Genomic DNA, 26,628 nt, shown 5'->3' with positions numbered 1-26,628 from the left:
TGCAAACAAGATATTTTATTGGAATAACTACTAAACAATGGAGTACTAAAGGTATAATTTAGAATTTTAGAAATTAAACAGAGTATTTAGAGAATTCATATGTTGTATTAAAAGTTTAATATCTGAATTTGAAAAATAAAGTAAAATTCCACAATCACTGAAATGCTTACTTCTTCAAGGGATCTTCTCGGCTGTAAAGACTTGAGAAGCTTGTCTCCTGGCCTTGAAAAGAAATTTAAAAAAATATTAATAGTAAGGGAGAAGTCAATTAATTAACGTATGTATTAATTTTATAATACAAAAAATCTGGAATTTTTTCCAAGATAATGAAAATTCCTTAAGGAATATTACAACTTCAAATTTAGGAAATTAGGAAAAACATTTTTAAAGCCAAGCCATTAAAAAATTAAAGAAAATTCCAGATAAAGACAAAACACAAAGGATTAAAAAGAAAATAACACCTTTTTATGGAATAATGAATCAAAATTAAAAATCCTGGCTCAAAGTCAGAGAGAGGTAAAAACAGAGAGAAGGAGAGATAGAGATGGGGCTACAAGCAGAGAAACACCACCAAGGTCTCACTTTCCAAGACCAGAAAGCTAACAGCTAAATAAAATGTGCAGCTAGCCTCCATGATATTGGGTAGGCCAAAAAGTTCACTCGGGCTTTTCCATAACATCTTAACCCCACCTATGATGTCAAAAGTTATCGGTATATTGGTGAACAAGCATCTTGGTATTTTGTAACAGTTAAAATGAACCTCTAACTTTATTCAGCCAAATTAACGATAGGGTGAAAAAAATGAATGCAATTTTGGTATTTAAGTCATTGCAAAGAAACCTCTAACGTATCGTAATTAAACTGAAGAACCTCTTAAACAGTCCTTGCCTGTATATCCCAAGTTGTGATGCTGAAAAGATTACTCTAGCTCTATCTCTCATTTCAAACAATTTTAGTCCTTTCCCTCATGATCCTATTATTCTTCATAAATGCTCCTTTCTACTGCTCTATCTCTTCTCTCTTTAGAGGGAAACAAATGTGAAGTACTCTAATAGGAACATTTTTTTTTTCTTTAAGATTTGAGAACTGTGTATTTTCTAGACTTGATATGCTACCACATAGCTTCAGTTTATACAAGTGGAGGGTTTCCAATTCCTAGGAATTCTTCTATAATGTACTACTCATCACTTAAATGCAAGGGGTAAAGAGGTAACTGTACTGAAGTTAATTTCTGGAATTGTATATATCCAATAAGTAAGTGTATGTGTCCTATTAGAGTACTTCACTCTCGCAATAGTGTGATATATATATCTCCAATAGTTCATCCAACATATCCAAGTGCCTAACACAGAGCCTCAGGAATCACTAGAATCACATGTAATAAACAGTAATTATGAGACCAATATGAGTTAGAACTCCTTGGATTAAGTTAGCTTTTTCTTACCATATATGTTGCCATTTTTCATTACTCCTCTGACATTAAAAATTAAATTATGTATTATAAAATTAAATATTTTTGTGAAGCTCCAAGTAAAATATTTGACAAAATCAGGTACCATTTGAAATTTAAAGATGTTCATTCCAGAAATTAAATGACATACAAAATATCTTTGCCAACCTAATGTTACAGAATGAGGTGTTAGGAGTTAGCTAAAAATTTTATACTCTGAAGTCCAACCTGTCCAAGCTTCACATAATAAATATTTAGATACTTACAATTTTCTCCTCTGAAGAAAGAACACCCTCTACTGCCACTATCTGGTACTGCTTATGTTTTAAATTCCCCACAAATTTCCGAAGTTGCTTGACACTGCTAGCTTCCATGTCTTGTTTTAAGAGTTTCTGCATTTCTCGAGAAGGACATCCAGGATCAAATACTAGTAAACATAATGTTCGGTTTTTTCTCTCTTCAATTCCAACAACTGTTTGACTATGACCTATCAAAAAATCAAGTAAGAGCTATATATATATATATGTGTGTGTGTGTGTGTGATATCTACTTATATGTACAGCTATATACAGATATGTTACTATATATAAACACGCACATATATAGACACACTATATACACTTTCTATATATAGTGTGTGTGCACATGTGTATTTAGAATATAAATACAGTCAGTCCCTCTGACACATAGGTTATCTGAGTTCTTTCAGTTCTAAGACACTTTCAGTTTTCTTTGTTCAATTTTAGTTTTCTAAAGGCTTCATGGCAAAAAATTCTACTTTCACTATGCCGTATATTTTAGTTTTTCTTTCCTAATCCCATAGTCCTTCTTATTCAAATTATCTTAGAAGAATGGATTTGAAATTTACCTACTGAAGAACAAAAAGTCTCATGGTTCCAAAAGGTAAACAAGAGTCAATTTATACATACCAGAACTTCAATGGGAAGGGCTTAAACTTTCTAGCTTGTATCCTGAACAATGAAATTCCTAATATTTACTTCTCTTTCCTCCTGTCAATCCAAATCATCCATTCGACAAATTTTATGAAATATCCATATGCCAGGCACTATTCCATGCAGTTAGTGATACAAAAGCAAACAAAACAAACACTTCTGCCTTCATGGAGCTTATATTCTAATAGGAAGGAATTCTCCACAAACAAGGTAAATAGGTAAAGTTTATATATATCATGTTAGATAAAGAAAAATAAAGCAGGGAAGAGGGATAGGAAATGCCATTGTTGGAGGGGGGTAGAATAACAAGATGAATTTTTCAAAAAGATGGTCAGGGAAGGCCTCACTGAAGTGAGGTAAAGCCTTGCAAAATGTAAAGGATGAACAATAAAGGGAGAGTGAAGCAGGTGGCCCTGAAGATACCAAGGACATCATCCATTACTGGAATGTGTCATGATGACAATACAGCTCTAAAAATAAGAGTAATGTCACAATACTCCTCTCCTCCCATTAATTATCAGAATCTTAACGTATCCTAAAGCAAAAGCCAATTGCCTGTCTCATAAAAATAAATTGTCTTATAAGTTATACTTAGTATCTGTAAGTTATACTAACCTTGATGTTGAAGATAGATAGGAGGTTTAGATGTAAACAGTACTTTCGGACTCCCTTCTCTCTCTGAAGAATAGTAGCTCAATATCCATTCGAATAAGCGAGGGTGTGTACCCAAAGGGCCAGTTGACTTGTGAAAGTCAATAATACGACACCTATAAAAAAAATTGACAAAATGGATTATTTAGAAAAATATTAAAAAAAATTTTTTCATCAATGGAGTTATAAAATACAAAAAATTCTTAATTTAGAATTAATTTTATTTCATCATTTTCTTAAGAAGAAATAAAAATTTTATTATTTATCTGAAAACTTATTTTATGAGGAAATTATTTAAATAACTTTTAAGGTTGATGACAGATATAAAAGTTACAAAAATTTTCTGACATATAAAACTTCCATTAGTAGTAAATGAGGGTCATACTTGATTTTTAAAAGTCTACCTATAACCTGAGACATAGGGACTTTTACTCCAAAGTCTCTAAACCCGATGATCAATTAGAAGCCGACCTCTAATTATAATTCCTCAACAGCCATTTGAAGCTATCAAAAATATCCTAAATATTTTTCCTGTCAGTTCTCTCAAATTTCAATAATAGACAAGAAAAGAATACCTGTAAAGATCATAAAAAACCTGTATGTACCCCCATCTATACATCTATCTATCTCCTATTTGGCAACAGACCATGGTGGTATTGTTTCCTCAAGAGGAAGTCAACCATGAATAAACCAAACTATTTTAAACAGGAGCACTATTTACACTTCTCAACAACTATTTTAAAAAAGGTCAAATATAAGTAAAAGCAATTAATATAGAGTCATGAAGCTTAAGGCAAACTTTCCATTAAAGATGATCATAAGCATCTATCTCCGATGTCTCTTGAAAGCCGAGGTCCGCCAATCAGCTTTTTAGTGCCTCATTCTTCACTTTAGGAACAGACAGCTAAGGATTTTTAAAAGTTACAAGAAAGCCTTCCAAATGGAAAAGACTAAAATAAATAGACATGAAAGCAATTTAACATGGAGGATACAGAAAAATGCAAGGAATAGAAAAAAAGAAAATGTTGGAAAAAAATTTTACAACCATAAAAGAATACGATGGTATGAAATTACCCCTTAAAATTAAAAACATGATTGTTAAAATAAAAATTTCAATAGAGTAGCTGGGAGATAACGTTGAGTAAACTTAGATAGTAAAACAAAATCAAAGAAAGTCAAAGAAGTTCAGTGGCCAACTAACAGGAGTTCCAGAAAGAAAAATAAAGAAAATGGAGGGATCATAATTATCAAACAACATTTAACCTCTAAGCTCTTACTACATGCCAGTCATAGTCCTAAGGACATTATTATCTCATTTAATTATCACTACAACTCTATGAAGCAGTAACTATTTACATGTTCTTTTATCAATGGTGGGACTAGGACAAGTTAAGTCGTAGAGGTAGCAGGCAGAAAGCTAGAATCAATTGTAGGCAATCTTACTTCAAAAAGTCTAAGCCCTTAACCACTATACTGAGATCTTATAGCCTACAATTCCAGATTCAAAAGGAAAAACAAATGCCCAACACAATGAATCAAAGCCCCACATCCAATGGTGAATTTTCATAGTATCAGGGCTAAGAAAAGATGCAAAAAAACTTCCTGAGAAAATAAATAGGTTATACACAAAGGAACAAAAATCAGATGGCAGCTTACCTTCTCTTTAGTAATACTGATTGCTAGAAGTCAACAGAGTAACAACTTGATCTGATTTGAAAATGATTTTGGGTTAAGAATAATACAGCCACACAAACTATCACTTACGTAATAAGACTAGGTACCATTTCTTAGAAGGCTAATAAAGGAAGTGTTCAAGCAAAAGAGAGTAATCCAAAAAAGAGAGAGACATGGAATCCAGGAAAAATCCAGGACCCAATTCAAGAAAACAGTGAAGAAATGCAACATGATTAGAGCTGTGGAAGGGATCTAGAAGGCAAATAATGCAGACTAGAGCAGAGGAAAGACAGCTTCAAGAAAAAGGTGTCCAGGAATAAGGAGCACCTCAGATTTCATGATAAATGGAGTTTTTGGAAAAATTTGACCATGATGCAGCCAAACTGTAAAACGGAAAAGGAAAGGCAATTCTTAACTCAAAGAAAATTTTAAAAAGCTTTTCAGGAAAGATATAAAATCAGCAATGAATAATATTTACACAGTCATGATGTAAACCCTGACTTTAACTTAATAAAAACTGAGATTTAACCATATTACAAAAATTGAGGGGAAACAGATGGGAGATATAAGGAGAATGCAATAGACAATGTCTAAAAGTGACAAACCAAGAAAAGGCCATGAAAGCATATTATTTAAAAACAATATAAGTGGGCTTCCCTGGTGGCGCAGTGGTTGAGAGTCCGCCTGCTGGTGCAGAGGACACGGGTTCGCGCCCCGGTCTGGGAAGATCCCACATGCCGCGGAGTGGCTGGGCCCGTGAGCCGTGGCCGCTGAGCCTGCTCGTCCGGAGCCTGTGCTCCGCAACGGGAGAGGCCACAACAGTGAGAGGCCCGTACCGCAAAAAAAAAAAAAAAACAAAAAAAACAATGGAAGTGACAGCTGCCTCTGAGAGACAGGACTTGAGAATAGATAAGAGCATGAAATGGGGAATGAGTTGCTGGTTTTCATTGTAAGTCTTTCATTTTAATGCTACTTAAATTTTATTTTTTAACTATCCCTTTGATTAAAAAAAAAACACAATAACAAAGATTTCCCAGATATGACAATAACATTAACTTGGTTTTTTAGGTACATACTTTATCCTTAGGGAGGTCAGAAGTGTATATACTTCACATGCTCCAATCCAGGCCTTTGTTCCCTGTAACCTGTTATTAAGTTGAGAGGCACCCTGGGGATCAAAACCTTCCTTCCATGCATCTTCAATCATAGACTGAATTTTTGGAATGCAAGGAACTGACATACCTAAAATTATACAAAGCAAATATGTAATATGACAGTAAAGTACTGAATAATATCATTTAGCAGTACACCATACATTCTACAGGAACCTACAGTTTTTATGCCATTATTTCTGACATCTTCTACCATATCATTTTCTCTTCCTTCAACCAGAATTCAGGTTTTTAATGTAAATATCCACTAAAATACATCTTTATTAAAGCTATTAATTGTGCCTACTATATATTAATTCATTCCACATCAAATGTACTTTATCAGATGATAAGTTCAGGGTATCGTATTTCACATACCTTTCAAGCAATCATCATAAGCATCATTTTGTAATAATGATGAAAGCAGCATTTGGAAATTTCTGTAACCACAACCCCAACCTTTGTCACCAAAAGATGACTGAAAGTGATCCACTACTGTAGAAAGCCACACACGCCTCACATCTGTGGCAGCATTCTGATAATACCTATAAAGTGCTTCCATAATTCCTAAAGTGAAAAAGAGATTTAGAAAGTTTAGAGGAATATCATCTTTCTATGGCTGTCTCATATATTTCTAATATCAACCTCTTTCTCAAGGGCCACATCTAAATCCTGTCGATTCCATCTTCTTTATCTTTTTACTGATATAATCTTGGTTATTGTCCTGCTTATTTACTACTATGAGAGTTTCCTAATACTAGCATATTACTTATTATGCTGAATTGAAACTGTTTGCTTCCTTCACTTCTGCATCTGCAGGGCCAGCACATAAAAGTACACTGCTGAATGAATGTTCTTGACCCCCCATTTTATTATACATTCTGCTGGACATCATTCTTTCTGAAGCTCAGTCCTAGTCAATTTGCTCTCAATTTAAAAACTTCAATAGCTTCCTATTACCCATGGAATAGTTTTAATCCATGGTATATGAAGCCCACAGCAGGCTATCCTCTAACTTATCTTTATTTCAAACCACTCTTCTTGCCACAATTTTGGCTGTGGCCTAACTGAACATGATTTTGACCATGGAGTTTTCATTCAATTACAATATTTACTAAGCACTTTTAAAATACTTAGCACTATGCTAAGCATTGAGGATACAAAGTATTATGACAATATTCCTTAAAACCTCCTGGACCCAGATTATAATAAGTGCTATAGCATGAATAACAAGGTGTTAGGGCAGGGTACATCTGATTCTATCCCTTTCCTCCTTCTAGTAACTCTCCCTATATTTCAAAATCCTACTGATACCTTCAGAAGCAAATGCTACAGTCTTTGTAAACACTTTTCCTGATTCCATAACCCCAAACAAAAAGGTCCTCTTTTTCTGAACAATCACTACATTTTACTTGTGCCTCCTAGGTACTGGTCATATTTCATGGCAGAATTCTACAGTTCTTTGTGCATACTTTACAGACTCTGGGAAGCTTATTGGCAGGAAAATCTTATTTGGATAGCCCATACTTTCTCACATAGAACATGGCACCAAAAAGGCAATCACTAAATACTTTACTTGAATGAAGATTATCCTATAGGAAAATGGGTTTTTGTCTTTAAGAAGGCAGAGTCAATAAATCAAAACAATTAAAGGAACCAAGAGTTGTAGCTGTGCCTACACTATGAAGGACAGAAATATAGACCATTATAACCATTTCCAGGGAACTTAAAAAGATTAGACTCACCGTCAAGAAAAAGAACAATTAAAATGCTATATAACTGAGTACTAAATGTTGTAGCATGGAATGGGTACTCTAGGAATTCAGAGAAATTAATGTGAGATTCAGTATCACAGACTTTGATAAAGAGATCAAGATCTGAGAGACATTTAAGAGTGAGGTGGAATAATAGAAAAATAGGGAAAAAAAGTAATGTACATTCTAATATACTTTGGCATAGTTATTACTAACTCAATGATGCCTCATTGTGTATGTAATACTGTCCTAGTAACCACATCATAGCACTTGCTTTTAAAGGAAAATTTCCTCATAATTAAAGTTCTTTATTTCTTAGCACCTAAATGTCTTTAGATATTTTCCAAGATGAATGTACCTTCTGTTAAATTCTATTCTATTCTATATAGAATATAGAATGTTAAAATAATGAGACTCTTCAAATGAGAGCAGCTTCAATTAACATCTGCATAACTAACAAAAAATACAAATTTTATTTGGAAGTCTGGATTTCCTGGATCTGGATTTCTTTTTCCTTCCCAAGGTTAGGGAAGTTTTCAGAGAGCCGGTGTCTCCTGGAGGGGAGCCTTACACACGGATGGTGTCCTGGTTTTTACGCCTGGTACCCCAGCTTTCACAGCTGCCACCCTGACAGCCTGATTCTGGTGGCCAGGAGGGCTTGCATTCCTGGGTCTCACAGGACTATGGCAATCGGGAAGACAATTCTTAGAAGGCCGCCATCTCCAGGGCACTGCACAGACAAAAAACTGAGGCATATCCCCAAGTCTTTCTCTGAAGGCAGCCTCTTTCTTTGTCTTAGAGATTCAGCCTGGGGGGCAAGCTTCAGGATTGGCACATATCTAGTGGACTAGGGAGCTGCTCTCAAGGAACGAAGGCTGTGGATGCCACCTTGGCATTCTCCCTCTTACTCCAGCTTACCAGTAACTTCCAGAAAAGAGCCCATACACTTGTGTGCAACCCTGATTTTTGCGATTGTCACCCAGGGGACACTGCCATATCACCTGGTCAGCAGGCCTTATACTAGCAGTCCAACAGGACTGTATATATTTGCATACTTTTGAAAGCTGTTGCAGCCACTATTGAAAACAGTATGGAGGTTCCTCAAATAAATAAAACTAGAACTACCATATGATCCAGAAATTTCACTACCATATGACACAGCAAGCCAATCTGTTTCAGAAGAAAACAAAAATACTAACTTGAAAAGATATATGCACCCCTATGTTCACTGCATAACGGTTTATAATAAACAAGATATAGACCCTAGGTGTCCACTGAAGGATGAATGGATAAAGAAATTGTGGTACACATACATACACGCAAAGGAATGCTACTCAGCCAGAAAAGAGAATGAAATTTCACCATCTGCAACAACATGGATGGACCTGAAGGGTAATAACGCTTAGTAAAATAAGTCAGAGAAAGACAAATACTGTATGTTATCACTTATATGAGGGATCTAAAAAATAAAACAAAGGAATGTAACAAAACAGAAACAGACTCACAAATATAGAGAACAAATCAGTGGTTAACCAGTGTGGAGAGAGAAGGAAAAAGGGGCAAAATAGGGGTAGGGGGTTAAGAAGTACAAACTACTATGTATAAAATAAATAAGCTACAAGGATATATTATACAGCACAAGGAATATAGCCAATATTTTATAATAACTTTAATCTAAAAAGTACTGAATCACTATGTTGTATACCTGAAACTAATATAATATTGTAAATCAACTATACCCCAATAAAAAAAAATTAATGTAACAACAACAAAAAACAAAATGAGAAGAGATAACACACACATACATACATACAATGGAATATTATTTAGCCACAGAACAGAATGAAATCTTGCCATTTGTAACAGTGGAGGGACCTTAAGGGCATTATGCTAAGTGAAGTAAGTCAGACAGGGAAAGACAGATACTGCATTATCTCTCTTACATGTGGAATCTAAAAACACAACAACAAAACAACAACCACCACCACAACAAAAACAAGCTCATGGATACAGGGAACAGACTGGTCTTTGCCAGAGGCAGGATGTGGGGGGATGGGAGAAATGAGTGAAGGGAGTAAAAAAAAATCTTTAGCACTAAATCGATTACTTCTAAATAAAAAGGACACAGTACATTACAGGTCAGTGTTCTTCAATCTTTTACAGATATATTTATTTTAAATTATACATACACTACTATATTCTCCAGTAACTCTAAAACATATGTATAAACAGAAATTAAAGGATACCATAAATTAAAGACAAGTAGAAGTTCTAATATTTTCTTCCTATATACCCTAATGCATCATATTACACATCTGCTGGGAAGTCCTATCCTGTATGGAAACTTTCTGCAGGGAGACCCTTGAAGTATAAAGACAGCCTTCAGAAACAGACGTATGGATATATGAAAATATGACATATGTGTTACAAATACATGGAGACAGTACAGATTTGCTAAGTGGTACTGAGATAAACAAGCAATAACAACTTAGTATTATAAGTATCACTACAAATAAGGGGAAAAATTAGATCCATACCTTCTCTTTCGCTCACTCAACTTTTTCCCTCCTTCCCTCTCTCTCACACAGACATATGCACAAATAAATTCCAAGTTGATTAAAAGTCAAAATATGAAAAGCAAGGTATAATTTTTTTTTTTAGTAACGGCTACTTTATTTTATTTTATATTTTTGGCAGTGCCGCTTGCGGGACCTTAGTTCCCCAACCAGGGATCAAACTTGTGCCCCCTGCAGTGGAAGTGCGGAGTCCTAACCACCGGACCACCAGGGAATTCCTGAATATGAAAAGCAGGCATAAATTTTTCTTTTGTTTTGTTCTATTTTTTTTAATTTTAGTTTATTTGATTGAAGTACAGTTGATTTACAATGTGTTAATTTCTACTGTACAGCAAAGTGACTCAGTTATACATATAATATTCTTTTCCATATTATGGTTTATCACAGTGAGTTGATTTTTATGTGCTAAAATCACTTCCAGTTGGCATAAAAAAATACCATGATCTATGTGAAGGAACTATCTTTTTAAAAAAATATATACTTTTTAAAAAACTTTTTATTTTATATTGGAGTATAGCTGATTAACAATTTTGTGATAGTTTCAGGTGTACAGCAAAGTGATTCAGTTATACATACACATGTATCTATTCTTTTTCAAATTCTTTTCCCATTTAGGTTGTTACATAATATTGAGCAGAGTTCCCTGTGCTATACAGTAGGTCCTTGTTGGTTATCCATTTTAAGGGTATAAATATTTAAAGACAATATAAAGGGATATGTTTATGATCTCAAAGATGGGGGGGTTTCTTAAACAAGACACTTAGAAAACAAATAAAGGGAAAGATTAAGAAATTCAATTATATTCAAATTTAAAATTCTGTCTAATTGAAGACACCATGTACAAAATTTAAAGGCAAATTATAGATTTGAAGAAGATATTTGCTCCTCATATAATCAATGAAGAATTAGTATCCTGAATACTTAATGGACTTCCAAAAATCAATAAGAAAAGGACAAACAACCCAACAGAGAAGGGGAAAAGGAAGGGACTAGGTTATTTACAGAAGAAACTAACTCAGGAGTAATCCGAGAAATACAATTAAGAGATGTATCCTCCTCTCATGCCCTATTAAATGGCAAAAATTAAAAAGTGTCACGATACAAAGTATAAGTCAGAACACACTGATGCTAATGTAGATTACAACCATTTTAGAAAACAACTCCATAATACCCTTAACAAAGTTAATTATGCAAATACCCTTTAATCTAGTATTTCCAGTCTGGATGTTAGAGAAACTCTTGAGGGGGAAACTTGTTCACATTTGTAAGAATAAAACACTGGAAACAACCTAAGTAATACAAGGAAATTCTATACAGCAATCAAAATGAATGAAGTACAGTTATAAGAATCAATATATTTAAGCAAATCCAATTAAAGCATACATATTGTATACCAATTTACACGTAGTTTAAAATATAAAAGATTATATATTATTATGGAAACCTACATATAAGATAAAATTATTAAAACATATATGAGACTGATAAATACCAAATTCAGGATAATGATTCCCTTTGTGGAGGACAGAAATCACAATGAATGAGGGGTACGCAAGGGGTTTAAAATACATATGAAAGGGTTTACAGCTTTAAAACATTAAATTTCATAAAAACTGGGTGGTGGGAACAAAGCTGTTTCCATATAATTTGGTTTTTTTTTAAACTATACTAACAGACATGTTAAAAAAAAATGTTAAAAACATCAGGAAAAATGGCATTCTTTGGAACAAGACAGATCTGATTGTGAATACCAGCTGGGCCAATAACTAGCTATGTAACCTTACTTTGGGAAAGTAATTTAACCTAAGTCACAATGACCTCATCCAGAAAAATCGAACAGTACACAAGATTTTTCTTTTGAGAGTTACATGATACAATATATATAAAGGTCTTAGTATCTAAAACTGTACTGAACAATACGGTAGAAACTATTTACAGGTGGCTATTTGAACACCTGAAGTGTGGCTTGTCCAAACTGAGATGCCCTGCAAAGTAAAATACACATTGGATTTTGAAGAATTGTAAAACATCCCATTAACAGTTTTTAATACCTATTACATGTTGACATATTATGGACACGCTGGAAAAATATTAAAATTAATTTCACCTAGTCCTTTTTACTTTTTCTAATGTGACTACTGGAAATTTAAAATTATTTATGTGGCTCACATTCTACTAGACAGCAATTGTCTAGAACATAGTAAGCACTTAAAAACTTTTCTAAAAGGTTTGTTTCCAAATGTCAAATAAATTGACACAATATAAAAGTGAATTATTTTTAAGTGAATTATTTACTATAAAAATAAAAGTTCAGGAGTTTTAAAACAACAAACAAAAAATTACTTGAACACACAGTCTCACCTAAAACTATATAAACTATGGGTTATGAAAATTACACAAAATTCAAATAATTCTGATTATTACTTCAGTGTGTATGGAATATTAAAACCATGATTTGGATGTTTAAATACTCACCAGAAGTTTTTGTTTTTCCATCATCAATACCAATAGCTAGTGATTCCATCATATCAGCTTTTCTTCTATGAAATTCAGATGGATGCATTCTTCCCCTATTTACTTCTATCTCCATATTTCGTAGCTGCTGTTGCTTGTACCCTCCAGAATTATTTAAACCATATTGTCTCTATTGAACATAAAAACAAATGACTTAATTTTTATGTCCCTTTACATTAATGAGGATGGAAACTTCCCACTATTTTTTATATCTGGAAATATATTTTGAAACATTCTGGTTTATAGACATTTATACAAGTCAACTTAAAGATTTTTATGAAAAATAAATCACACACAAAAAAATCCCTAAGTTAATAATAGCCTTTCTCTACAAACAACCATCATGGTAAGAGACTTGTTTTCCTTGTAGTAGGGAAAGTAGAGAATCCTGTCTTCCTACTAATGGTACTGTGAAAGGCAGATGAGTTCTGACCATACTGCTGATTTTTTCAAGACAACCTGTCAGTACTTGTTATTTGGTTCCTAGGCTAGCCTACAAAGGCCTACTTAATCCATAATTCATTCAGGTATTCATTCTATGTAGTGAATGAACTATGTTTTTGCACACTGACAATAATATGTTAAAACAGCCCCTATGGAAAACATTTCTGAGATCTGAACAAGTAACCTGCAAACTTACATAATAAACTCCCTTAAACACCGAAAAGTTTTTGTATTGATAAATGTTTCAAAATTATATAAGGCAAAGACGACTTAGGAAAAGCCAACTTTCTTTTCTCCTCTGAATCCTGGTGGGAAAATAATTTTGCAAATAAATGAATCATGAATGAGAAAAATAGCCTAAATTAGATATTCCAAAGGAAGAATAGCCATGTCTAAGATACTGGAGAAAAAAAAGTGAGAGGTCAAATAAGATCAGGAAGATTATGATATGTACAATGCATATTAGTATTTTAAAGGCTTTGAGAAGACCCCAAGTACACAAACCTGTTTAAGTGGACACTTTCAAACCTATTCAATCATAAACCCTTTTTACTCATATATTACCCTATTAGCACATAGAAAAAGAACACTCAAAAACTATATGAGCATTATTAACACAGATGACATCATAGTCTACAGCAAATTAGGTCTGAAAAAAGTAGAAAAAGATGTTAAAATTTTTAATGCATTAAAAATATAATAGATGCTACCAGTTTAGTTCAACAGATACCACCACTCACCTAAAAAAAATGAAGTCTCAAACATCATCAAAAAGTATTTTCCATTAAAAATGCTTCTTTCTAAATGCCTGAATTGCAATCACTAAAAGAATTTAAGACTCAGGAGACATTAATTCTAAGTTTCTGTTTTAAGTACCTATACAAACACTTAAAATTCCGAGTCTCAATTTCCTAATTTTTCCCATTGACATAGGTTTATATCCAGGCTTTACCATTTAATACTGCCAAACCCTGAGCAAGTTAAGCTACTTAAGTACTTTATGTCTCCATTTCTTCATCTTCTGTTAAAAAAAAAAGTCTAAAATAACTTCATGGAGCAGTGAAGATTTTAAGATACTTTATACGAAGTGTTCACCCTAGTACATGACCAGAATGAGTACTTATAAATGGTGGCTGTTATGAACTATAAAAAATATATGTAAAAAAATATTTTGTATAATAAAGACAAAAATAATAGGCTGAAGGCTTGATAGCATGTTTGAAAAATAAGAACTCTAACCAAACCAAAATAATATAATTGCTATTAATCTTTGTACCTGCAGGTTCTGAAATTCTTCCATTTCTTGTCTTGATTCTTCAGATCTCCTCTTTCTGTCTTCTTCTTGTTGAAGCTGTTGAGCCAATTCCAGATCTCTAGAACACTGGACTCTATCCATACCTATTATACATTTTTAATGTTTAGAATAAAATAACTACTGAAATAAAGGCTCACTTATATGTTAATACATATTTTTTAAAAGGAGTAAATGCTATTATTTTGCCATTTATTCATGACTACGATGTCACAGAAACACTAAGAACAAATCTAGCAGAACTTGGACTGCTTCTGTAAGGGTATAACCTCCACTTAAATCGCTAATACTCGCTGAGTGTTTAGGCTGTGACAGGCACTTCTTATTAATTATCTCATTTGGATCCTCATAACAACCTTAGGAAGTTAGGTATTATTATCTACTAAGGAAACCAGAACTTAGAGAAATTAAGTAGCACCCTTGAGCAGTGCCCCTCATTAACAAAAATAAGGCATATTGGTTTTTAAAAGAAATACTAGGGGGAGGAAGGAAATAATAAAGAAGGTAAAAATGTAAGTTTGCAAAGTACAAATATTAGATTGTAACTTAATTACAGTCTGACCCCTAAGCAAATAGTACAACTATGGAACATCTTGCCCTTTTTCCTCTCTACCCAGTGTCCCACAGATCCATTAGTGAGTGTCTTCTGGCCAGCATCTCCTTGACCTCCCAATTTGATGGTTTAATTATGTATTTGAATATTCTTTCTTTCCTTTCAAATCTCTCAGCCTCTGCTACATCTTCCTAATTTGTCCCTACTTCCACTGGTAGAAATATGCAATTCAAAACTGATTCTTAGCATACTTCTGAAGCTATCAACAGTGATTCACTCAGACCATATTTTTCTCTCATTACCCACTACAGGCTTACAGAATAATTTATGTACCCATACAAAGCTTATCATAAACAAAGTAAGAACTATTAGACCCTCAACTTCAGAGATTTATTCTTCCATAGTAATTAGTAAAGAACCACCACAGTAGAGAACTGTTCCATCTTTACTCCAGTAATTCTCATCTTCGTATTAGGCTGAGTGAGCAGGTAATGCTGTCCCTGGACATCACTAAGTGGTGCTAGGATCATTGATAATGAACACTAAAAACCCCTGCATTAACAGGAGATATCTATGTACCCTAAGAAACTGAAATCCAGTAGAACACAATTGGTTTCTCTTTAGGTCTACATTACATTTTGTTTCAATGGAATTGTGAAAATCATATAGGATCTTTCCACTTCTAAGGCACCCTCATGATTACTTAATCAATATCACTATTAAAAAAAATAGGGGACAGAGGAAAACTTTAGAATCTCTTATAAAACTAGTAGGTGGTAATAAAGAAACTAGAAGAGTATCTGAAAATGCACTTGAAAAACTTTTAAGTCTCATAGTTCATATTCTTTTTAAAATTATATGTGCCATATGGCAGCTTCCTAGTTCATAAACAATTTTTACTGACAAGATGCTAAATTCAACCACTTCCAGCTGCTGAAAGAATGGTCTCAACTTATAAATCAAAAAGATTTTTTAAATTGTACAATATTTCACTGTCTTCTAAATACTGATGTTCTAGGTCAAAACCCTGGATTCACACCCCTAGTTCAGTTGTTAGTCACAATAGTTCATCCTTTATAACTTTTATGTGAAAGAACTTCTTTAAAAAGTTGAAGCGGTATTAGAATTTTTTAAGGGACAGATTTATTTTTAACCAGTGTAGGTTTTTTTTTCCCTCTATAACACTAATCTAAAAAGTAGATAGTATCCTAGGAAGTAGAAATTAAATCATGACATTCTTATCTTTAAACATATAGGCATACCTTGTCCAAAGTTGCTTTCTTCCAAATGCAAGTCAACATGTTCTTGGAGAATATGGTAATTTGTACAGATGAGCCCACACATAGGGCAGTCATAGAGTGGTTGATTACAATCTGTATTAGAGATATAATTTAGTTGGTTTGATTTTTAAAACCTTAAAATTTTTCACCCCAAGTCAAAGACTCTACTACCCACTAACTTTATTAAATAAGTAAAAGCTCTTTGTAGTTGGATTTAAAGCAATTTTTCTACTTCTAGGGTCAAGATGAAAGCCTGAGCATAAGCACAAACCTCTTACAATAAAGGAAAATATTAATAATAAACATTTAGCTCCGTAGTCAAAACAAGAAAAGGAAAAAGGAAAATCAAATGGTAAGTAGAGACCAGTTCAGATATGGACTTTGGGGGCTGGATTCTCAGTACCCTCCAAACTGCGTGGTGACATGCAGAATTCAAGCATTCAGCAAAAAAGCAGGACACTGGGATCAAATGCCCTAGTTGGGAGCATGCCCAAGACAGAAGAAATGGTACCTCTACAAGACCAAGACCTGGCTGATACTGGGTACCGAAAATGTTATTATGTTATTAGGGAACTGCAAATTAAAACAAGATAACACTACACATATATTAGAATGACCAAAATCTGGACCACTGACAACACAAAATGCTGGCAAGGATGTGAGCAAGAGGACCTCTCATTCACTGCTGGTGGGAATGCAAAATGGTACAATCACTTTGGAAGGGTTTCGCAGTTTCTTATAAAACTAAACACGTTGTCACCATATGATCCAGAATCATGAATTCCCTTGTATTTACCCAAATGAATTGAAAATTTCTGTCCACACAAAAACCGGTACATATAGCAGCTTTATTCATAATTGCCAAAACCTGGAAGCAACCAAGATGTCCTTCAGTAGGTGAACTGATAAATAAACTGTGGCACATCCAAAGGAATATTATTCAACGCTTAAAAAAAAAAAGAATGGGCTATCAAGCCATAAAAAGACATGGAGGAATCTTAAATGTACATTACTTAGTGAAATAAACCAATCTGAAAAAGCGACATACTGTATGATTCCAATTATATGACATTCTGGAAAAGGCAAAAATATGGATAGTAAAAAGATCAGTGGTTGCCAGGGGGAGGGAAGGATGAATAGGTGGAGCACAGAGGAATTTTAGGGCAGTGTGACTATTCTGTATGATACTAAATACTAAATGGTGGGTTCATGTAATTATACATTCGTCAAAACCTGTAGAATAGGGCTTCCCTGGTGGCGCAGTGGTTGGGAGTCTGCCTGCCAATGCGGGGGATGCGGGTTCGACCCCAGTCTGGGAGGATCCCGCGTGCCGCGGAGCGGCTGGGCCCGTGAGCCATGGCCGCTGGGCCTGCGTGTCCGGAGCCTGTGCTCTGTGACAGGAGGGGACGCAGCGGTGGGAGGCCAGCATACCGCAAAACAAACAAACAAAAAAACCCAAAAAAAACCCTGTAGAATATATAACACCAAGAGTGAACCCTAATGTAAACTATGGACTTTGAGTGATATTGATGTGTCAATGTAGATTCACTGATTTTAACAAACTATCACTTGGTATGGGTTGTTGAATAATGGAGAAGGTTGTGAGGATAAGGGGACAGGGGGTATACGGGTAATCTCTGTACTTTCTACTCAATTTTGCTGTGAACCTGAAACTTCCCTAAAAAATAGCATTTATTAGATTTCAAAAAATGAATTTATGCACTCTCCTTAACCTTTTATAGAAATTAACTCAAATGAATCAGACTTAAATGTAAAATTCAAAACTCTAAAACTTCTAGAAGATAACGTGGGAAAGGTGACCTTGGGTCTGGCAAGGAGTTTTGATACAACACCAAAAGCACAACCCATGAAAGAAGAAATCAAGTAAGTTGAACTTCATTAAAAGTAAAAACTTCTGTGCTGTGAAAGACACTGTTAAGAGAATGAAATGACAAGCCTCAGACCAGGAAAAAATATTTGCATAAAACATTATCTGATAAAGGACTTGCATCCAAAATATATAAATTACTCTTAAAAACTCAATGGTATCAAAGAAATACATGATTCTAAATGTGTATGCACCAATAAAAGAGCCTCAAAATACATGAAACAAATCCTAATAGAGCTGAAAGGAAAAACAGACAAATACACAATTATAATTAGGGACTTCAACTCCCTTCCAAAAACCGGTAGAACTGCTAGACAGGAAATCAGCAAGGACATGGAAGATCTGAACACGATCAAACAACATACCCTAATTGACAAATATAGAACACTCGACCCAACAACCACAGAACACACATTTTTTCCCCAAGTGTCTATGGAACATGTGCTGAGATAGACCATATACCATACCTTAGGCCATAAAACAAGTTTCAAGAAATTCAAAAGAACTTAAACCATAAAGTTTGTTCTCTGATCATAACAGAATCAAACTAGAACTTGGTAACAAAATCTGAGTTCCAGACAGTTCAGATGCCACTGGGCTGGTGGTAAATAAAAGAATGGCCTCTGCAGGGCTTCCCTGGAGGCGCAGTGGTTGAGAGTCTGCCTGCCGATGCAGGGGACCCAGGTTCGTGCCCCGGTCTGGGAAGATCCCACATGCCGCGGAGTGGCTAGGCCCGTGAGCCACGGCCGCTGAGCCTGCGTGTCCGGAGCCTGTGCTATGCAACGGGAGCGGCCACAGCAGTGAGGGGCCCGCGTACCACAAAAAAAAAAAAAAAAAAAAAGGCCTCTGCAAACTGGACTCTGAGTGTATTTCTCCTCAGAAAGTTTCTAAAACTATTTTCAATGTAGCTGAAACATTTACTATTTGCATCAAAACTCTTTTCCATTATTGTATTTTCATATTGCAATAATGGTAAATGAACAATGTTATAAACAAATCGAAAACACATTTGTAGTGATCTCATTTACAAATCAAATTTTGGGACACCACATATTAAACTGAGACTACTGCTACTTACTTATTATATAAAACGAATACTTTACCTTCTAATGGAGTGTCTAAAAGATCGGCATGCTCTGTTTTCACATGAGTTTCCATATCTTGACTACAACCTTCTATTTTTCCACAGAATGGACATTCAGGAGGACTATACATTGCTTCATAAATTGATCCTTTAATTTTGGTTCGGTCAGACTGTTTTTCCTTACTTTTCAGGAATTTTCTAGATTCAGTTAAGTTCTCTGAAGGAAAGCCTTTATGTTTTAAAATACCATTGTTAGGTGGGCCTTGAGCTGAAATTTTCGGATTAGATGCACAAGCTGAATGAATACTTGAATTAACTTCCATTCTACACTGTAGGGTGCTGTCCTTCCTGCTATTGGAAGTTCCACACTGTACTGTATTAATCCTTTCAAAGTTTTTTTCTAGTTCATTTTGCTCAAAATGAGCAGTTTCAATATGAAAACACATTTCATCATAATTCACACCTGACAACTTGCAAAATGGACATGTAACTTCATTTTCCATGTGAACAATTAGGAGGTGAGTCTTCATGTCTGGTTCTGAGGTTACTGTTTCACCACATATATTGCAAGATAGCATGGTACAGCAGGTAACTAGAAAAGAATACAATATTATTTTAAGTTAGAAAGTAGAAGTTGAAGAAAATACATTTTATAAAATGATATCAAGCAATTATATTTGTTATTTATAACTGGATTATTTAGATAAAGAAATTTTCAATGTACTTACTGTTCCTCAAATACACAAATTTATTTATAAATCACAACCAAAATTTCACTACTGTATTTCAAGTTTATGGTTTCGATAAAACAAAGGCAATAATAATGCAAATTAAAGTAAATAATTTTTCAAAAATTCCAAAAAGTGTGTATCTGGACTGAGGTAGAGAAAAAATAACGTTTATAAACTTGCCCAGGTAAAATAAGTCAAGTAAGAGAAAACAAAGAGAAGAAACCTTACCAACTGATATATCTAAATAAAAAACTTTAAAGTTATTAACAATGAATTGGGTAAATAAATCTTTATAATAGCAGTTAACAGTTAAAGAGCTTTACATGTATCAAACCAATTCAAGCATCATTATTATCATTCTATATGGAGGAAACCGTGGCTCAGATATGTCACCAACACCAGAAAATGGTTAGCCAAAATGCTAACCCAGTCACTCTCCAGAGGCTGTACTCTCCACCCAAAGAAATAAAAGCAGAGTGAGCATCATAGAAAACAGCACTGATTCCAGAGTCAAAGAGAACTGGATTATAATCTCAGGTTTCATAATTTTAGGTGAGACATCTCACCTCTTTGAGGTTCGGTCTACAAAACGAGTTGTACTAAATCAGCAGTCATTTCTGGGTTTTACGGACAAATAATGTACTGGCTACTGACACAAAGGTGATTTTGCTAAAAGTAATTTTCAAAAAGCAATCACCATCACAACCTTTCTACTACAGACTACCGTTCAGCTAAAAACTATTCAGAAAACAAACAGGAAATGAAAAATAAAAAAATTATTCCCATCATTTAAATAAATGTAGCTTTCTAAGAACTCCCAACTTTGTCCTTTTTTCCATTTCCCTTCAGGTAAGTGAAAATAGTCTCTGATTTTAGATGAAAATTCTCCCAAACCCCCAGTGGGAAGAACGTCACACGCAGAGAAGTTTCTACGTTCCCCGGGCTGGGACACAGCTGGACGCACAATGATGCGCTTCAACTCCCTAACACTTAGATCACAACAAGGGGATGAGAGAAGTACGGAGGCCGGCGAGAGGTGCCGGAGCCTACCCAAGGGTCCATGCCAGCATCCCGGGCCAGGACAGGAAACCAGCCCCGATACTAACTGGGTCAAAGCGTTGGGCCCAGGGAACCTGGGCTGGACGGTCACTTCCTACTGGCCTGGACAGCCGGCCACAGGCCGGCCACACTGCCCTGTGCTTGGCTTCCTCTTCGGATCCCGCGGCTGACGCCGTCTGGCTTGCGGGCAGAGGAGTTCGTGCGCGGCGTCGATTACCTTTCCCGGCCTAAAAGACTGAGGCAGGCCCTCTTTCTACCCAGAGACTCACGGTGAACCGAGAAGAGAACCAGGGACTCCGAAAAGCTTCAGCCTCCAGGAACGAATTCAAAAAAGCTCTTTTTCTATTCCCCGGAAGGGAAGGACTCCCAGCATGCACCGCTTCACGCCAATCTGGGTTGTGGTGCATTCTGGGAGTCGTAGTCTTTTTGCATCTTCCCGACAAGGTTCCAACGCCTAATTTACGAGGAGAGGGCAAGTCCCAGGGCATTACACGAATCCACAATACCCACTATCCAGGGCCTGACTGAGTAGCACTCTATTACGTTATCAATAAAGGGCTTATAATGCTACAGCGTGCCAAACTCAGAGCTATGGAGGATGACAAAGACACGTTCTTGCCTCAAGGTTACAAGATAACGCTATCTTGATCCCTGAATTAAAAATATGAAACAGCTCTTGGGAATTAAAAAATACAATAGCAGAATTTTAAAAAAGACATCAATGGAGAGCTGTAGTATAGTCCAAAAAATTTCTCAGAAAAGAGAACAAAAAGAACAAGAGATGGAAAACAGGAGTTTCTTCAGGGAAGGAATCGTGTTATTTATCTTGCATATTCTGTGCCTAACACTACATGTAGAAAACAGTCTGTTTTCAATACTGCTTGTTCAACCCCAGGGTGGATTACAAGTGTATATATGTGTTATAATAATTTAGAGTACTTTATCTGGAGTTATTTATTTCATATATCAGTGACTACTTTTTTGTCAAAAATCCACAAATGTTACAGAATAAAAATTTTAATAAATAGATAACTGAAACGCTTGAAACAAATGAAGCTCCATGAGGTTAAGATTTTTTTTTTTTGCGGAGCACAGCCTCCGGACGCGCAGGCTCAGTGGCTATGGCTCACGAGCCCAGCCGCTCCGCGGCATGTGGGATCCTCCCGGGCCAAGGCACGAACCCGTGTCCCCTGCATCGGCAGGCAGACTCTCAACCACTGCACCACCAGGGAAGCCCGAGGTTAAGATTTTTATCCGTTGTGTACACTGTTGTACCTCCAATATCAAACAATGCCTGGCACAGATTATGCCCTCCATCAATATACCACGTTGTAAAATGAACAAATGAATGGGTGGATGGATGGATGGGTGAGCAAACCAACGAATGAGTGAATGAAAGACTGAGAGCTGGCACGGAGGACTAGGGCAGTAGGACACACTCCTGCAACGGCAACCGCTCCGGGTTAAAATCCCGGAGTCCGGGCAGGAGCCGGCTCCCCAATGGGTGGGTGTCGCTGGGGCTTCCGCTTCTTTCCGCCCCCTCTGCTGGTCAGTGCCGCAGCCTCCGCCGCCGCCGCCGCCGCCGCCGCGTGCAAGGGCTTCTGGGAGGCGAGCCTTGGGGTCTCGGGTGAGGGGCGCAGGAGGCCGCCATCTTGAGTTGCGAGCCTGGTCATCAGACTCATCGCTAGGGGCGGAGTGGTGACCCCGCTGTTACCGCAGCAGACGCCGCAGCTGGGGACTGGAAAGTCAGAGCGCCGGATAGTGCCACATTAATAGGTAAGTAGGAGTGACACTGGACAGGTTGGGTGAGCCTCGGGTTTGGTCCCTTTGGGAGCTACTAGTTCCTGAGGCCACTGTTTTGATCTACCCCTTCCCCTACAAAGGGTTCAGAACCAGGCCAAGCCCTGATTTTCTCAGCTTCCCCAGAAGGAGAGAGCGGTGGCGGGGGCGTGGCAGCCGGACCTTTCTCTTGAGGAGGCGAAGTCGCGGGGAGCACTGAGCCTCTCCGAGAGCCGGGCTGGTCCTCTGAAGGAGCTTCAGGCAGAGGGTCTCATCCTATCGCCGCTCTGCTCCACTGTTTCTCGGTAGTTCCATTTTTTGGTACATGGTCTTGTCAAACGTTGCCTGTCACTTCTGGGGCTCAGCAATCTGTCCCGCGGCTCAGCTTATTAGAAGTTTCACCGTGTCCAGAATAAGGTAGGTTCGGTCCCAGGGGCCTACACATGTTAGGTCGCACTCTCTACCTCCACGAGCTGCCCTCCACCTGGATGCAGGTGCCGGGAAGGGCTCAGTCCTGGACGCGGGCGAGCGTGGCTTAGATGCTTCTCTCTAATAGTCGGCCACCTCACTTCCAAGATGAAAATTTAATCGTGTCTCCTCGATAATGCATAAGAGATGAAAGGAGTTGAAAGCTGTTAAACGGGATAGTGATACTTCAAAAGAATATGACATGGGCATTAACTCTTCGGCTTTTTGAACACCTTTTAAAAAAAAAAGCCTTCTGATTTGAGGTCTCTTAATTACAACATTCAGTGATTTATATTTTGTAAGAAAATGACTTTCCCTCTTGGTAAACAAACGGCTCTGTCCTTTAGATCTTCTGGTTGGTGCACTTTCCCCTTTGTACTGATCTTGTAATTTTACTAACAGCCACCTTAGCCCCTGGAAATGGAGGCTTTATGGAGACAAGAAATTCCGTTAATATATATTAGAAAAAGTTCGGATTCCAGTTGTTTGCCCAACGTCAGCAGTTTTTCAAAGAGGAGAGTGAAAAAATAAGCTTATGACTGAAAAAAAATTCCTCTGGCAACTTTACAGTGTTTGAATAGCATTTCTTATATTTAAAATAACTTGTATGAGACAGCAGCCTTTGAAGTACAGTAGTTTTTAAAGCTATAATCCAGAGAAAGAAATAATCCCCTTGGGTGAGGCCCCTTTAAAGATCATTTTCCTTGAACTTTACATCCCCTTTGAAGCAACTGCAGTGAGGATGCAGATGTTAAATAAGAGACAGGAAGTTTGTACTACAGAAGAAAAAGGAACAAATGATGTATGAGTTGTTGGGGCTAGATTTTATTTGGTTAACATTTATATTGAAAGCTTTGCCTAGACTGATGGTATTAAGGAGTAGTGTCTGCTGTGTGTGTTGGGAGGCACAAGGTGATTCAATCAGATGTGGGGAGAAAATATTAGAACTTCTGTTTGTTTACCTTTTAAAACTACTCTGTTTTTTAAAAAACTTTTCTATCTGTGAATTTATAATGGGATAGTTTATTAAGCTAGTAATGCATGTATATAAATAAACATGTTGAGGATGAATTCCCAAATGTATTTTGTGTACATGGAATTCCCAAATGTATTTTGTGTACATAGGATATGTGATCAAAAAGTTTAGAGGCCAGTGGCCTAGAAGATGCCTAATGTATAGGTGGTAAGTATATTAAAGAGGTTTATTGCTGCAAACATTTCATTTTGCTAAGATATTTTATACTGTTGAACATAATTGAGCAGCTAATGTTGAAGCCCAGTTTGCTCTGTCATGAACTCTGATCTCTGTTTTTCCCTTCCAAGAACCTAAGCTTTTATTAATGTGACAGAATTTTTGTATATGAAGTAGAGAATAATGCTAAACATTGTTATTATTAAGAAAGTTAATAATAAAAGTTCAGAAGCACAAAGTTTTAAATCCTTGTGAAGTCCTCAGCCCATTCCATTCGCCCTTTAGCTCCACCACTAATGAAATTTCTCTCAATGTCTTTACCAGTGACCTAATTATCAAATCTATTGCTTCCTTCCTATGGTACTTGGCTTATTGTAGGTACTTAAACTTGCTGGATAAATCAATGAATGAACAAATTGGGTGACCTGTTTTTAGTGCTACTACAACTGAAATACTCCTTTATCTTTTGAATTCCCTTCTTTTTCATGACTCTTATTTTCTTCTGATCCTCCTGTTTATTTTTGGTTTCCTTTGTTCTTTCCATTTTCCACTGAAATGTGAATATCCTTAAGATTTCTCCTTTGGGCATCTTTCTTTTATATCTCTAATGCTCTTGGATTATCATTCAGCACTCTTTTCCTGAGCTTTGACTCATTTTTAACCATCCATAAATAAAAACTTTCTGTTTGTGCCCTATGTACTGTAAATTTAATGCATTTAAAATTAAAAGTCACTGTATACCATTAGAATGGCTACAATTAACAATAACAAAATTCTAACAATACCAAGTGTATAGCCAGGATACAGAGTAACAGGAACTCTTATATGTTGCTAATGAGAATGCAAAATGTTATAGTTACTTTGTAGTTTGGCCGTTTCTTATAAAATGCGAAGCATACGCTTGTCGTATTATTCATCAATCCTACTCCTAGGTATTTACCCGAGAGAAATGAAAACTTACTTTTACACAAAAACCTGTACATGAATGTTTATAACAGATTTATTCGTAACTGCCCTAAACTAGAAACAACCTAAATGTCCTTCAGTAAATGAATGGATAAACTGTGGTATATCTGTACAATAGAATATTACTCAGCGATAAGGAGGAGTAATCTATTGTTACATGCCAACAATATGGATGACTTATAGATGCACTATGCTAAATGAAAGAAGCCAATTAAGACTACATACTGTTATTATTTCATGTATGTGGAATTCAGGAAAAGGCAGATCTATGGAAGTAGAAAACAAATCAGTGGTTGTCAGGTTTTAAGAGTGGGAGAAGGACTAATAGGAGCAGCGTGAGGAAGTTTTGGGGGGAGTTATGAAGCTGTTCTGTATCTTACTGTGTTGGTTATATGCCTGTGCATTTTGTCAAATTCATAGTACTGAAAGAGTGATTTTTGCTGTATAATTGAATGCATTATTTTCATCTCAAAAACATGGAGGCAAGAAAACAAAACCACCACTCTGTTCCTTTATCGGTATTCCTTATTTTGGGTTATTTTGTCCTTATACTGAAATGGCTCACACTAAAAACCATGGAGTCATACTCAACTCCTTTTTCTTCCTTACTGCATATTCCTTACATTCATTTGGCCTCTAATTCTTATTGAATCAATTTCTGAAATGTTTCTGGAATCAATCTGTCTTCTATATTTTTCAACGCAGCTACTAATATAGTTTAGGTCTTTATCATCAAAGCTTGAAACAACCTTCACTTTAATTTCTTTAATTCTATTCCTTAGGATCAAGTCCAGATTTCTCAACCAGATTGCAGGAAGCATATGTTTTCTTACCTACCTTTCCAGCTTTATCTCCTGCCCCTTCTCCCATGCATCCTCTTGTTCAGTTACACTTGATTTCTTACTGTTCCATGTTTATGCCAGGCTTCTTCATGAATTCTGTGTTTACATATATTCCCTCTGTCTGACATACTTGTTCCCTTCCTTTTCCCCTTTCATCCTCTTCCCTGGCAAATTCTTGCTCATTCTTTAAGACAGGATAACTAGGAAAACTTTCAGAACTCCCTAAGGCACAGTTAGTTTCTGTGTCTTCTGTGCTCCTGCAGGATTTAATGCTTATGTTTTAGTGTACTTTACTACTTAAAATATA

General features: G+C 36.1%; 2 protein-coding genes across 6 annotated transcripts in view; one reads left to right on the top strand and one right to left on the bottom strand.

Annotated features, from left to right (window-relative positions):
• Nucleotides 1-21,419, bottom strand: ZUP1 (zinc finger containing ubiquitin peptidase 1). 5 transcript variants are annotated; one of them, XM_060167817.1, is made up of 10 exons: nt 21,066-21,419; nt 19,304-19,876; nt 16,295-16,405; nt 14,444-14,565; nt 12,685-12,853; nt 6,258-6,446; nt 5,805-5,970; nt 3,019-3,170; nt 1,717-1,937; nt 1-222 (listed from the first exon to the last, which is right to left on the bottom strand). In XM_060167817.1, the coding sequence occupies exons 2-10, from the start codon at nt 19,860-19,862 to the stop codon at nt 175-177; spliced, it is 1,737 nt and encodes a 578-aa protein (XP_060023800.1). In that variant the 5' UTR covers nt 19,863-19,876; nt 21,066-21,419; the 3' UTR covers nt 1-174. The 5 variants fall into 5 exon arrangements, with proteins under 5 accessions (XP_060023800.1, XP_060023799.1, XP_060023803.1 ...); XM_060167816.1 differs by having other exon boundaries at nt 21,122-21,419; XM_060167820.1 differs by having other exon boundaries at nt 19,748-19,876; nt 21,122-21,419.
• A 1,343-nt stretch (nt 21,420-22,762) lies between these two features.
• Nucleotides 22,763-26,628, top strand: part of KPNA5 (karyopherin subunit alpha 5) — a 49,029-nt gene continuing 45,163 nt past the window's right edge. Inside the window, exon 1 of the mRNA XM_060167283.1 lies at nt 22,763-22,850. The gene's annotated coding sequence lies outside the window, so the exon portion shown is untranslated. The remainder of the gene's footprint in view (nt 22,851-26,628) is intronic.

Source organism: Lagenorhynchus albirostris, chromosome 12 (genome assembly GCF_949774975.1).
Source record: "Lagenorhynchus albirostris chromosome 12, mLagAlb1.1, whole genome shotgun sequence".
Taxonomy (NCBI): Eukaryota; Metazoa; Chordata; class Mammalia; order Artiodactyla; family Delphinidae; genus Lagenorhynchus; species Lagenorhynchus albirostris.
The sequence above is the reverse complement of the archived record's forward strand: the minus strand, read 5'-3'. Positions and strand labels throughout refer to the sequence as shown.

What these genes read in the sequence shown, in the direction of transcription:
- ZUP1 (XM_060167817.1), bottom strand. Translation starts at nt 19,862, where the DNA reads ATGCTATCTTGCAATATATGTGGTGAAACAGTAACCTCAGAACCAGAC. An exon ending in TGGAAAAACAAAAACTTCTG is followed by an intron (nt 6,447 to 12,684) that starts GTGAGTATTTAA and finishes TTTTCACTTTAG; the next exon opens with GAATTATGGAAGCACTTTAT. An exon ending in TTTCTTCAGAGGAGAAAATT is followed by an intron (nt 223 to 1,716) that starts GTAAGTATCTAA and finishes TTTCTTTTCAAG; the next exon opens with GCCAGGAGACAAGCTTCTCA.